This window comes from Merops nubicus, unplaced genomic scaffold (assembly GCF_000691845.1).
Source record: "Merops nubicus isolate BGI_N331 unplaced genomic scaffold, ASM69184v1 scaffold36377, whole genome shotgun sequence".
Lineage (NCBI taxonomy): Eukaryota > Metazoa > Chordata > Aves > Coraciiformes > Meropidae > Merops > Merops nubicus.
In genome coordinates this window covers 32058-47220 of record NW_008620321.1, presented here as the reverse complement: position 1 = coordinate 47220, position 15163 = coordinate 32058, and the positions used below count along the sequence as shown (strand labels likewise).

General features: G+C 37.6%; 1 protein-coding gene across 1 annotated transcript in view; it reads left to right on the top strand.

Annotated features, from left to right (window-relative positions):
* The window catches only part of UHRF1BP1L (UHRF1 binding protein 1-like), a 45541-nt gene that overhangs the window by 14377 nt on the left and 16001 nt on the right, over positions 1–15163 (top strand). Inside the window, exons 9-15 of the mRNA XM_008944075.1 lie at positions 944–1124; positions 2491–2574; positions 8224–8406; positions 8503–8621; positions 10449–10590; positions 11368–11561; positions 13530–15016. Coding sequence (XP_008942323.1) covers positions 944–1124; positions 2491–2574; positions 8224–8406; positions 8503–8621; positions 10449–10590; positions 11368–11561; positions 13530–15016 — 2390 coding nt within the window. The remainder of the gene's footprint in view (positions 1–943; positions 1125–2490; positions 2575–8223; positions 8407–8502; positions 8622–10448; positions 10591–11367; positions 11562–13529; positions 15017–15163) is intronic.

The following is a 15163-nucleotide window of genomic DNA, read 5'->3' as shown; positions in this document are numbered from 1 at the left end:
TGTACAGAGTATTTAGACTTCTGGATTTATGTAACAGTTGATTAACTGTTTAGTAAATTGGTTCTTTAAATATTTTCTGGTTATGAATTTAAAAAAAAACAACCAAGCAAAAACCCCATCAAAACAAACCATAAAATTAAGACACACTAAAGTAACCTTAATGTGTGGATAGATATGCTTACTATTATGATTTGAAGTGCTTGTCCAGTTTGTTTTCCCAGAACTGAAAAATTAGCTTATAGTAGGAGCTTTCTATCATGTAGATCTCATGTTGGAATATATAGTGAAAAATAATTCCACTTTAACATATTTCTGCTGGCATAGATGTGATATTGATGCTGCATGTAAGATCGTCTTAAGTAGACCTTGGTGGTCCTTGAGTACATACAGTGGACTAGACCAGCTGGGCTTTTTGAGTGTTGGGAGGAGGGACCTCTTCTTGTCTGTGAAGAAGCAGCACAAATATGCTGGTAAAAGGTGGTCCTATAAAAATAAAACAATTTATTAATAAGGCTGAGTAATTTGTACAGAATCTCTTACTATAAAGCTAGTAATGGAAGGGTCAGTTCTTGTGGTGGTCCTGATGGCTCACAATGCGATTTGGTGGTTTAGCTACAGCAATGTAATGGTTAGCTGTTAGTGAGCAGGGAGGTCCTGATTCTTCAAATCCCTGTACTTGGATCTCACCAATTCCCTGGTATTGGTGACAGCTCACGCATGATCCTATTGTGATATAGTTTGAGGAACTGAACTAGCAGAAGTGATCCCCCAAAACTGATATTTTTCTGATGCTTTAGTTCCCTGAACAGCTCACAACAAAAATTAGAAAAATAGCATAGATTTTTCCTTATTTCAAAGGCCTGTTTTGAGTAAGTGAAAGGATACTTATGCTTGAAAAGAAGGATAAACTCTCTAAATTCTTAAGACTAAATATTTTTTTCAGAGCTTTGCCCCTGCACCCAGCTCTCAGCAGGTGAAAGCGCATCAGACAACAGCAGCACCTGATCAGAACGATGCAATAGTAAAATTATTCAATGATTTTGATGTTAAGGAAACTTCTCATCACTTAGTAATTTCCCATTTGGACCTACATATATGTGATGATATCCATTCTAAAGAAAAAGGTAACTTTTTTTTTTTTTTAAGTAACATGCCTGTGAACCATAATCCTCTTTAGAGGACATTTTGAGGAATACATTCATACTAGTATTTATTTATTTATTTAAGAGGAATAGTCAGAATTGCCTTCAGTGTCTGTAGATGCACTTAAAATTGGCTAGATGCCTCTACCAGGACAATATTTCATTATTAAATGTAATTATTTTAGGATTAATGCAAGAAAAACTGCTAAATGTTCTATTAGCTTCAGTGCGTTTCCTGTCTTCTAGAAACTGATTCTTTCCAGTCTGATTGTTACTGCTGTTTTTTTCTTTTATATTATAAATTAACTAGGTTATGAAGAGTGTGGTGGCAACATTACTGTGCCTTGAAAGAGTCACTATACAATCTGCTTCTGTAGTACTCTTATAAAAGACAGACTACTAAAAAAGCAATACACTGTGTTTCTAATTTAAAAATTTGGCATGCTCTACAGCACTTAATGTAACAAGTGTTCTGTGGCCTTATAATTTTGTGTGTAATACTTGTACTTTGGGTTTTTTTTCTTTTATTTGTAAATTAAAGGATATTGCATGTAGCCGTATTTAGAATCAGAAAAAAAAAAAAGACAAATGACACTTCTTTCATGCCTTTTACAAGTGATCAGGAGAGAATGACATATCGGTGTATATCCAAGGAGCTGGCTAGTCATTGAAAAATTTAGAGAGGCACAGAAGGTCTGCTGAAGAAAAGAGTATGAAAAACTGAGGTTTTAGTGAATGTATTCCATTGATTAGGGAAGACATTTGCAGAGCAATAGAGCTTACGGTTCACTGGCCAGAGATGTATTTCATTACATGCAGTGTATCACTGCAGTTAGGATTTGTCATTCTGAATGAGATCTCATTATTGGTCCTTTATTTTTGACCATGGAGTTTAAATTTTGCAGTGGAAAAATTGGAACAGAGGAATCTCAGAACACATGTTCACTACAGTAGTATTTGTGAAATAAAATCACACAAATTAGATTTACAATAGTCTTGAAAGTGAATGCTGACTTTGAATGACTGATCATAACCATATATTCAGTGTGAAAAGTTTTGTTTCAGATAAACTGCAGTAATTTGTGTTCAAAGAATTATCTTTAATAGCATTTAAAACAATATGCAGTTAGTAGAGGCTGAGTACAGAACATGGAGTTCTACAAGCTGATCTTCAGAAACCGGTGAAGACTACCTGATTGAAGATTTTTGGGGAAGATAATGAGGTTGTAAGGAGAGTCAGTAAAGGGGAAGAAGAAGTAGCCGTTAGGTATTTAAAGAAATGTAGCAACATAAGAGCTAACATGCTAAACACATTATCTGCAGACCTGACCGTTGTTTTATTTTACAGACTCAAATAGACGTGTTACAGGAGGGGCCATGCAGCTTTCCTTCAGCTATTTAACAGTGGACTATTATCCGTTCCACAAAGCAGGTATGAAAGTGAGCATTTTGTGAATTACTTGTGAAAGTAACTATCTTGCTTGAATACTAAGAAGCCTGTTTGTTTGTGTGTGTATATGGCTTGGATAATAAGGTTCTAAGCATTTGAAATACACACCTTTTTTATTTCCTTCTATATACAAAACCAAATGACACAACCAACAACCTGGGAACCAATTTAATTTCCAGCACTGAGCTATTTTAGACCAAACACTTTTCCTTTTCACTGTGTTGTTTGGTCAACAAAACAGTGTTTACACATTTATGATATGAAAAAAAAATTGTATTGACAGAGGAAGGCAGTATGACATATTGACTTTTGGAAATACCCAATTAGTGAATTCTCAGTGTACTAGATTTTGTTTTTCTATATACAAGTCTATCATTTTATGCCTATCTCCAAAGCAATGTTTTGGTTTTAATTTGCTAAACAAGAATCCCAGTGTGTAGAGGTTAATTATATAGCTTTTTATTAAGGGGTTCTAGTTATTCTTGCAAATAATTTCTAGTAAATATGTTTTTCAGAAATTAAAAAAAAAAAAAAATTTAGATGAGACAAAATAGGTTTGCTGTTGAACTTGAGATCAAAGGCAATCCAGTGCAGTGGAGAGGCTTTTAGTTGGGGTGGTGGGGTGGGTTTGATTGTTCTTTGTTTTGATATGTACTAACAGAGACCAGTCACTTTGGAGTGATTATCCACATACATTAAAGATGTGGATTTGCTGTAGCTTGCCATATGTCCTTCTTGTCACTCATGGTTGCAGAGTTCTGTAATATTGTATTTCATTCATAAGCAAGTGTAGGTTTTGCACCTTAAAAAATGTAATTTAGCATAGGTCAAATAAACATACACAGCTATAGAAAGGAGTATGCTTATGAAAGCCAGTATTCTTCGCTATAGATTGGCCTAGTAGGGTTTGAAATCTGTGATACTGGTTTCCTGCTCTATAAAAGTGGGACCTTAAATTACAGAGGTTGAAAATGTGACCCAGCTATGTTTTTTGCTTACTGTCACTTCTGATTGCTGCTCTAAGTGACGGTCTGATCTGTCTATGGTTTCTGTGAGCTGTCTTCAAATAAAATCAAGAGAACCAGGGAAATGGGTTGTTTCTTTTTGAAGGATTCTTAGCCAGATGGAACCATGCACTGTAGGCTCTTCGATGGACACGTTAGAACTCACTAAGAATGCTTTTAGGCAATGTCTACATGGGACGTAACTCCCCCTACATGAAACCAGAGATGGAAAAGGTCATCTGCAGACCAAAGGTGGTGCCTCTAAAGGTCACTCTCCTTCAGTCTTAAATGGTGTTCTCTGCAACTATGATTAGGTAGCAGAAATCTAAACATCGCTAATAAGATGTAAGAAAAAACTGCCAAGGGTGGTGTTTGATCCAAGAGGGTGCATGTGTGTCCGTTGATTGTGATAATGCTAACACAAGCCAGACTTACTGGATGTTGTAAAGCTGTCTGTAGAGTAATCCATCACTTTACTGGTCCTCCCAGACTTCCTCTCACAGAAGTTTTTATCCAGATCCATTTATCTGTGCAGTGGATGTATTGTAGGATGATGATCAGAGAAAGCTGTTGCTTTGCCATCATGAAGGAAAATTTGCAGTACAGGAAATTGTTGATCAAGCTGAGGTATTGAGACAATACGAGAAATCAGAAAGCATTTTTTTCCCTGGACAACTATCAATAAATTCAGATGGTAGCAACATCAGTGCTAGCTCCACTAAAATAGTTTTCTTGTTACAGTCTGGCCTGCTCTTTTCACAGATAAATGTGACAATGACATCTCCATATATAGAACTGTGGAATAATTGAGGATGGAAGGCACCTCTGGAGGTTGTCTAGTCCAACCCCTCTTATTAAAATGGTGTCAGTTAAAGTTAGCTTCCCAGAATTGTGTCCAGTTAGGTTTTGAATAGTGTCCCTGGGTGGCCTAGTCCAGTGTTTGAGCACTTTCACAGTAGAAAAGGTTTGATTTTTTTTTTTTTTTTGAATTTTTGAGTAGAATTTCTTGTATTTCACTTTGTGCTTATTGCCTCTTGTCCTGTCACTGGGTGCCACTGAGGAGAATCTGGCTCCCTCATCTGTACACCACCCCCTCCCATCCCCCAATCAGTCATTTATACACATTGATAAGATCCCTCTGAGGCTTCTGTCCTTCATGCTGAATGATCCCCGCTATCTCAGCCTTTCCTTGACAGATGTTTCAGTCCCATAAGTGTCTTTGTGACCATTTGCTGGACTCACTCCAGTAAGTCCTTGGCCACTTTGCTGTGGAGAGCCCAGAACTGGACTTGTCATTCCTGATGGTATCTCACCAGAGTTAAGCAGAGGGCACAGATCACCTCCCTTGACCTGCTGGCAGTGCTTTTCCTAAGCAGCTCAAGGTGTTGTTTGCTTTATTTGCATCAAGGACACATTACTACTTTATATTGAATTTATTGTCTCAGGTTGGCTCTTTTTTTTCTGCAAAGCTACTTTGCAAATGGTCAGCCTCTAGCCTGTACTCCAGGTGCTGGCCTTGGACTTCCCTTTGAAGTTCATGAGATTACTCTTGGATCACTTTTCTAGCCTTTTGAGGTCCCTCTGAGTGGTAGTACATTCATCTGGTGTATTAGCCACTCCTCCTAGTTTTGTACCGTCTGCAAATCTGTTGAGGGTGTGCTCTGTCCCATCATCCAGGTTATTAATGAAGATATATTTGCCCCACTATTGGCCATGGGGGTATACCACAGACAGTTATCTCCACCCAGACTTCATGCTGCTGATCCCAACACTTGAAGAGTAGCAGTTTAGCTAGTTTCCAGTCCACCTCAGTGTGTTCTTACCTAGTCAGTCCTTCATTTTGTCACTGAGCTTGTTACAGTGTTGAAAGCTTTCCTAAAGTTGAGGAAAACATCCCCTGCTTTCCCCTCATCCATGAAGCCAGCCATCTCATAGTAGAAGGCTGTAAAGTTAATCAGGCATGATTTGTCTGTCATAAATCCATGCATGTGTCCCAATCACTTTCCTGTTGTTAATTTTGGAATGGCTTACAGGATTATTTGCTGTGTTGCCCTCTGTAATCTTCCTCTAACTTCTTTGAGGTGAGGCTCACCAGCTTGTTTTTTTCATCCTCTTTCTTGAAGATAGGAATGACATTTGCTTTCTTCCAGTTCTCAGGAATTTTTTCTGATCACTATTCAATGGTAAACTTTTAAAGTTAATTCAGACTGGCCTCCCCTTGACATTGGCCAGCTCTCCCAGCACTTGTTTGCATCTCATCAGGATCCCATGAACTGGTGTATGTGTGATGCATTTAAATGTTTCCTTAGTTAATGCTCCACTGCTGAAGGAAAGGTTTCCTCACTCCAGACTTTCCCAAAGGTCTCAAGGAGTTGGAAATTCTGAAGGCAAGTGTTACTAGTGAAATCTGAGGCAAAGAAGGCATTGCGCACCGCAGACTTCAGCTGCTGTTTGTCACCAGGGCCCCTGTGCCACACAGCAGCAAGCCCAAGCTCTCCCTGTTCTGTCTTTTGCTGGTGTACAAGCATTTTGTGTTGTCCTTTATGCTTTTCATTAGATTCAACTCCAGTGACTCTCAAACATCAACAAACTCTCCTGAACTGCTATTCTGGCCATGGTTATATCCCACAAGATTCTTTCAAGCAGGCCAGAGGCTGCTCACATAAGTCCAGGGTTGTTATTCAGCTTTTTGCCTTGTTCCTTCACCTCAGAATCTTGAACACCACGATGTCATGGTCACTGGAGCCAAGGCTGCCCTGACCTTGAAATCTCTGACCAGATGTTTTTTTGTTAGAATCGGGTCCAGTGGAACGTATTCTCTGTTTAGCTCTTTGGTTACCTGTGCTAGGAATTGATGCACTTTCAGAAACTGCATGGATTGTGTGTCTTGCTATTTTGTCCCTCCAGAAGACACTAGGGTGGTTGAAGTTCCTAAGGACGACCAGGTTCTATAAGCATGATACTTCTTCCAGTTGGCTGAAGAGGGCCTCATCATCTTCCTAATCAGATTGTCTGTAGCAGACATCTACCACAGCATCGTTGATGTTAGTCTAACAACTAATGCTGACCTCTAAGCTCACAGCTGGCTGATCATTCATCCCAAGGTAGAGCTCTGTGTTCCCACTGATCTCCCTCAAGGGGCAACTCACCCTTCTTGGGTTGTGTGTTCCAAAGAGCTTGTGTCCATTCTTTGCAGCATTTCAGTTGTGTGTGTCATCTCACAATGTGTCTGTGATCTCAGTGAGCTCATAGCCCTGTATCTGCATGCAGATATCCAGTTCCTTCTGTTCCACCGTGTTCCTCATGCTGCATGTGTTAGTGTACAAGCACTTCAGAGAGTCACTTGCCCATACAGACTTCCCAGAAGGGGAATGAGAGCTTTCCTTATAATGCTGCTGTTCTGTAGGTACTGTAGAGTTCATGTGCATATGCTTGGGGTTACCCCACTTCAGCACTGTTCAGGAGAATCCCAGCTTCATGGACTTGAATTTGATGTATCTTTGCCTTTTTGCTCTATTTCTGTTTTCTTCCCTGTTCTTTCCTCTTCTTCCTTAACTAGAAAGATGTGAATAGCCATCAAAAGGCTGTGAGGCAGGAGGATGGGGGGAAATGTCATCTCTTGGGATAGGCTCCTCCCTTAAAGCTTCTTCCATGCTGAAATCTTTGCATTTAGCCTTGAAATCACAACTTCTTCCCCCAAAGCATTTTCCTATTTTAATAGCAGCCATGTCTACTCATCCCCAGTGTAAGTATCCAAAACCTCATCAAGTGCCAAATAAAGTAAATTTTTACATGCTTGTATTTAGAGTGATGTACCACTTGGTAGAAGTTATTTGTATTGCACCCTTATTGTTGAACAGGTTAGTAGATGGTCTCTACAGAGACTGACTGAAGAGACCTTGGTTTCTTTCAGAGGTTTAAATGCTTGGCCAACAGAAATGTGTTAGGAATAAAAGAATTTCCACTGGGATTGATTTTTAAGGCTGTATGTGCTGCAGCACTGATTGTACTTACTTTCTTGTTTGTGTGCCATAAAGGTGCTAAAATGCCAAGACAAAAAGAATACATTTCTGGAAAGGGACCAGGAACTTCTTAGGACACAGTTCTGGCAGGAAAGATAAGCTTGGAAAAAGTGAGCATGAGAACATTGTTTTGCTCTCACTTTTTATTTTCTTTCAATGATTCAATTTTTGTGCATGTTCTCACATATGACATTGTTATCAAATGTCTCTGAACTGGAAACATGTTAGTGATATTTTGAGCATTAGTAGTGTTACAAGGCAGGTGGCAATATTGTGTTCCGAGTGATTTTGTGAAGCAGTGAGAATTGTTTTTATGTAATATACAACTACTGTTTTAATGTCTGTTATAACTTCTGTTGTTCTATAATTAGAGCATGCAATGAGATTTTATTTTGAAGTATTATGAAACTGAGGCCAGGTTGGATGGGACTTTGAGAAACCTGGTCTAGTGGAAGGTGTCCTTGCCCATGACAAGGGGGTTGGAACTTTAAGGTTTCTTCCAACCCAAACCGTTGTATGATTCTATGAAACAGTGGAAACTTGTTGTTCAGTTAGCAGCAAACTTTCCAATGAGTTAATATTTCTCTTATTCCTCTCATTCGCAGGAGATAGCTGCGATCACTGGATGCATTATAGTGATGCCACTAAAACCAGAAGTGGGTGGGCCAAAGAACTATTAAATGAATTCAGAAGCAACGTTGAATTGCTAAAGCAGGCTGTGAAGGACCAGGTCATAGATTCTCCTCCCAAATCACCACCTGCTGTATCTCCTCAGAACCTACAAACAGGTACTTCGTTCACATCACTAACACTCTAATTCCATGAAATGTTAAAGCTATTCTAAAAAAGACTGTTCTTTTCAATTATTCCGTTCTTTCCTACAGGCAAGGAACAGATACCGAAAGGAACATCTAGGGCTTCCTCTGTATCTTCCCAACAACCAAAGGGCAAATTGATGTCTAGTCCTATTGTGGTTAGACTTGCAGATTTCAATATATATCAGGTACATTTCTTCAAGTTAGTAAAACTGGGGCTACTTTGCCCTTGACTGTTATTTAACTATGGTTTTTAAGGGACAATTACAAAGCCCGCTGAAATTAATAGAAGTCTTTCCATTTATTATTGGATTAGACCTGTATAGGCCTGCTTCTGCTTTGTTAAGATTGGTGGCTATTTTATTATTGATTTTATTTTAGATGATACCTTATCACAATTATGGTTTGGATGCAAGTTCTATTATTCCCCAAATACTGACATTTTGAATTTCATCTTTTCATTGTCCTATGTTAGGTACCCAGTATTTTAATATTTGATTTTGTATTTCATGGTTTTCGTATTGTTATTGTCATCAAAGTACATGGATTTTCTTTTTTTTTTAATGTTAAATCAAGAGTTTGGGTTTTTTTCTCTATCTCCTTCCACTGATATTTTTTAATTTGTATTTTTTTCCACTCTAGCACCCACCCATTAATTTGTTTGAGTAGTTTTAGTTGCTGGTTGTGGTCCAGATTCACTCTTTGGTGCAGATAGAGAAAGATTATATATCAAAGGCAGAATGGAAATGATATAGGATGACCTCTAAATTTTAGGTCCTAACAAAAATGCTTAGTGTGTGCCCTATAGTTATTTCGACTCCTGCTTGCCCTTGTTCCAGTTTTCAATGCTGTTTTGCCATATCACTTCTGGTAGAGTAGGAGGTTGCAGCTTGCTGCCAGGAGCCTTCATCTGGGTTTAAAGTGATTTTATGATATCATTTTGTACTGTTGGCGTTTTCATTTACCTTCTGCTCTTAAGATTCTTGTCTCTTCCTTCTCCCTACACAAATACATTTTTAAAATTTTTTAAATTGTCATTATTTCTTTACAACTTACCAAAAGTTTTTTTTCTAAGTAGACTTATTATTACTTGAATTTTTGTGCGTGTTTAAGCTACAAATGTCTCTGTATTAAGACAGCTACACAGAGTGAAGCAGCCTTATAAATGTTACCTGTTGTTTCCAGTGAAAATAATACAAGTAGACATCGTCATCTATTCCATATTAATATGTTGGCTAATTTCAAACTAACAGGCTGACCTACTAAGTGTTAGATGAAAAAGCTTTGTTTTGACAATGTACTTTTTAAACTAGGGTACGTACCAAAAGATGTAATATCAAATATAGATCAGAAGGTGATCTCTTTCTTGTTATGTGTCTTACATTGGAAGGAAACAGAAATGGAACATTCCTGGTCTATAGTGACCAGGTTCTCCTGTGAAGTAGACCTTTGGGCATAGCCAAGTCTATGTATCTCTGCCAGGTGCATGTTGAACACCTTGCTTAGCAGTATACAGTCAAGACTTTTTCCACGTACTGGAATCTGTCCTTATGACAGTACAAGGACTTCCTAACACTTGTGTAATAAACTTAACTAACTTATCTATCCCTTATCATCTAGATATGGGATCCTTTTGGGCAGACAGTATGCAAATATATCAAGTCCTAGCATAATTGCTTATACAGGAGCTGTAGTGTTTGCAGTAAAGATATCAGATCATTCTAGGCTTCTGCTGAACACCTTTGAAAGTGACCTGCTGCCTCCTGCCCCACATGAAGGAAGGGGATCTGGTACTGTTAATATTATTTAGTTTTCTTGTCAAACTGTTCTATGTGGATTGCTGCTACTACAAGGCAACTAGGTGTTTCTCATCATCAGCACTTTGTGTAGTTTGGGGTCTACATGTGAGACCAGTGGAATGTTACCTTACTAAGGGCAGTGCCTTGCAACTGCAAATGCTTAATGAGTCCCAAAAATGTCACGTATTAACGCAATTAATCTTTTCCCTTTCACAGGTTTCAACAGCAGACCAGTGTCGTTCTTCCCCTAAAGCTCTGATCTCTTGCAATAAAAAGTCACTTTACCTTCCACCAGAAATGCCGGCTATTCATATTGAATTCACTGAATATTACTACCCAGATGGAAAGGACTTTCCTAGTAAGACTTTTTTTTTTTTTTTTTTTTTTTTGTACTGAACCATTAGTTTTGTGTGTTACTTTCAACTTTATGAAGCTTAATGCTGATTCCAGGTTGACAGTTGGAAATAGGTAATGGCTTTCTGAAATGGAAACAACATTGTTCCATATCCACTGTGCTTGCTCTGGGAAAACTCCTATAAATACTGGGATTTATAAACATGATTTCTAAGTCTGAAAAGCACTCTCAGCATTTTACTGACACATAGATTATTGGTTCTCCTACATAGTTGTCTTGTTTCTGCGGTTCAACTGTCTGGATACTAAAAAGAGCTCAATGACTACATGACTCAAACTATTGCAGCAGTATCTAAGATGCAACGAAGATTTGCTGAAGTTATTTTTATTAATGTGTCATGGGGCTGGTCCTGTTCTATCTACAGAAATGTCAGTGAATTTCTTGGGAATGGGACCTGAGGACAGCAAATCTCCTTAGTCCTGCCTTTCCTCTGTAATGAGGGCATTCTTCCCCTCTTCTTGGACTTTATTCTATTGTAATGTTAGCTTTTACATTCAAAAATCAGTTACTTGTTTGAAGTGAGAGAAAGAAGCATCATTTTAGGTATCTCCTAACAACATACTCTTCCTTGGGACTGAAGGAGTGGGTTTACATTCCTTCTCTGATATAAAATAGTTGTGCAAATATAAGTTTGCCCTTATTTAAAACAAAACAAAAACAACCAACCAACCCCTAAATATTTTACTTACTCTCATGATTTTGTTTTGTTTTCTCTTTTAGTTCCATGTCCCAACTTGTATGGCCAACTGAATGCTTTACAGTTCACCCTGGATGAGAGAAGTCTTCTTTGGCTAAATCAGTTTGTGTTGGATTTGAAACAGAGTCTTATTCAGTTCATGGTCATGTACAAGTTAAATGACAATTCAAAATCAGATGAACATGTTGATGTTAGAGTTGATGGACTAATGTTGAAGGTATGCTGTCATTGCGAAGGGGTATTGTGGTTACTTGGATGAAAATACTTTTTTTCTCTAACTCTGAAAAGCTGCTGGCAAAACAGCCTAAGGAATTAATGTACAAACAACCCATGCAATAAAGAACGCTGCTCTGGAAAATTATGCAGAATATGATGGTTTGAAGAGAGATGTCTTCCATACTACTTCATCTATGTGCTAGGGATATTTTGATTTTCTGTTGAAGATCTGAATGGGATCTTCGTTAACAAATTAGGTAAACAATTAACAAATTGTTTCACTGCGAACGAAGCTGACATAGCAGAAGAAAAGAAATTGAGCACTGAAGTAACAAAAACTAGCAAAAAAATCATAATTTCTCTCTTTATTAATGCAAGGACACTCCCTTGTTCCTCTGGTTGTAGTATATAAAAACTCTTTCCTCTTATTGATGAATGCCTGAAGTAAAGAAAGCAGTTTATGTGAACATTTATTTCCACCTCCAAGACCCATTCTCACAGTCTTCTGTTGTAGTTGGCTGTAGTTCAGGTACACAAGTTCTCTATATGTTTATTCCAGAGGTATGGTGGTTGATAATGCAGCTGAACATCAGTTTTTTGCTTCCCTTGTCTTCTTTGGAGGAGGATTACTGAGCAAATTCTACCCAATTTGCATTGGGTGTTGGTTTCCAAGATTCAGAGGTAAAACAATGAGTCATTTCAGCGGTGCCCACAGGACAGGTTTCAAGGATTCTAAAGTCAGTGTATGAAGAGGTGCCATCTTACCAAGGCTCTTTGTGCATTTTTGGTGGAACTTTAGAAGGACTTGGTTTGTACTGAATGAAAATTATTGGGAGCTAACAACTAGGCAAATACAAATACAGACTGAGCTAACATTGAACTACTATATGTGAATAGTGTACTAAACTAAGAGAAAAGTGAATCCCTCAAAACCTTGATTCATTAATAAATCATTAAATTCATTAATAAATAACTAATTATTTAATCCCTATATTAACACTATTATAATTTTAGTAAGTTATACATATTTTATTATTGATATGCTTCTTGTTTATATATCGTATTGTTAGTTATTATATAGCTACATATTTGTTTCTTTTGTTCTGAGGCCTTTTTACCTGAAGAAGTTTCATGGCTCCCATCTTATAAGTGTCTTTAGATTACTTTTTTTACTCTGGTCTTTTCTAGATTCAGCATGGAGATGTGACAGAATGTAGTGCCACTGATAGCAGCAAAACTAGCATGGCCAAGGTCCATGTTAACAACATCAGATACAGAATTTGGCATAAAATACGTATTTCCTTTAAAACTTGCACTAAAGATACTGAAATTAAATTAAATCCAGGATAGTGAATTATTTTGTTGTTTTTTAGGAGTTGAAGTGTATTTTTACTTGGATGTAAAAAAAAAAAAAAAATCATTATTATCAAATAATGGTCACAATACCTGTTCTGCATTCTGCAATGTTAAGAATATTAGCTGTGATAACGCATTTAATTGTTTCCTTTTATCTTAACATAGAAATAAAATACTGTAGTACTCAGTGCAATGAAAAACCCTATATGACAGTTCAGATTGAAAAACAGAGAATTATGATTTGGAGTTTAAAGTTCTAAATACTGGGAACACTTGAAGAACCTCTCTGCTAAGCTGTTTCAGAGTTGCAGAAACAAGGCACTTCAATCTAATATAGCTGACCTAAATCTAAATCCTTCAGATAAGAAAAAGCCAAGCCCGTTATGCTTTTGTGCAAACACAGAGGTTTTAGGTGCCACAGCATCCTTAAAAATGAGAGGAAGCACAAATGATAATCTGTGAGCCTTGACATTTCCTGGTTCTGTGTTAATATATGTGAGTTCTCATAAAATTATTTTACTTTATTTTAGCTGTCATGGCTATTATTTTGTTTCTTTAGTTGTGTACTTTCTTAACCTACATATTTCTAACCAAAGTACATTATCTCTCGCAGTTCATCATCCCAGCTGAAAACAAATGTGAAACTCATAAAGATCAACCTCGTGCACTTTCCATTCAAAGTTCAGAGATGATTGCTACGAATACAAGATACTCACCAAACTGCAGACACTCTGATCTAGAAGCTTTGTTTCAGAACTTCAAAGACTGTGAATTTTTCAGTAGAACTTTCACCACTTTTCCCAAGTCCCAGAAGAATTTTAATCTTCTGCATCCAATCTTCCAGAGACACGCTCATGAACAAGATACTAAAATGCATGATGTTTATAAAGGTTATATAATCCCAAAGTTGAATAAATATTCATTAAAGACATCTGCAGCTACTGATGTTTGGGCCGTGCATTTTTCCCAGTTTTGGATAGATTATGAAGGAAGTAAAAGTGGGAAAGGGCGACCAATAAGCTTTGTGGACTCATTCCCACTTTCGCTTTGGATTTGCCAGCCAGTAAGATTTGCAAAGTCACAAAAAGAACTTTCATTGCGTAATCAGACAGCTTTCCCAAAAAGTGAGTCTAGTGATCTTGCTAACAGACTGCAACGTAAAAAACTTCTAAAGGAATATTACAGCAGTGAGACGGAGCCCTTGACCAATGGCATGCAAACGGCAGACACTTCAGGAGTGCTTTCTGAAAACTCTTCCTCTGATGCAGATGTACATGTTCTTGTCCATGTTCAAAAACATGTAAGCATGCAGATCAATCATTACCAGTATCTTTTTTTGTTGTTTCTCCATGACTCTCTTGTATTGCTCCTGGAAAACCTGAGGAATGATGTTGAAGCAGTGACTGGAAAACCTGCAAAGCAAACGGACGTCTGCATTGGGATCCTACTGAAAAGTGCAGAACTAGCCTTACTACTCCATCCAGTAACTCAGGGAAACCCTTGTAAGTCTCCAGTTGTGGAAGAAGGAAGTCCTATGGCATCAGAACTCCCCCCTTTGGGAAATGGGGAAGTTCTTGCTTCAGAGAGTAAATTAGTTGGCAATAATACAGTGCAAAGTACTATTAATAATTTTGATTATGTCAATGACCGCAAGCCTCTGAATGCTGAAGTTAATAAAGGAATGTTAATAGATCCTTTTTTGTTTAAATCAGACAGTAATATGGATTTTCAGAAAGGAATGTCATTTTCAGATGATGCATCGGATAAATGTTTGGGAGATACGAGTGAAGGAGGAAGCAGTGGACTTTTTAGTAGAAGTGATTCAGAGGAGGTCTATGGACCTCTAAGTGAGAAAAGTAGCTTGTATCCTCGGGATTCAGTGTCCATTTTAAATAAGAGAGAAGATTCCACTGAATTTTTTGTTGACAAAGAGGATGACAAAAACATACTCTCAGATAAGTTAAATGAACAAGAAGGCATAACTGAAGGCTCTCTTAGCCACATCAGTGACTTGGAAAAAGAAACTGCCCTAGAATCTGAAGAGCTTGAAAACAACAAAGTGACTTCAGTTAGAATGTTTGCATCCCACTCTTCATCAAGGTATAGAAGTTTTAAAACTAAATCAGTTTTCCTACTATTTGAAAATATTTGTCAGTCTTGTTGGCCACATAATGGTCAATGGAAGTGAACATCTAGCAGATGAAAATTTTAAAAGTATATAGATGTAAGACATGCAGTATCCAGCAT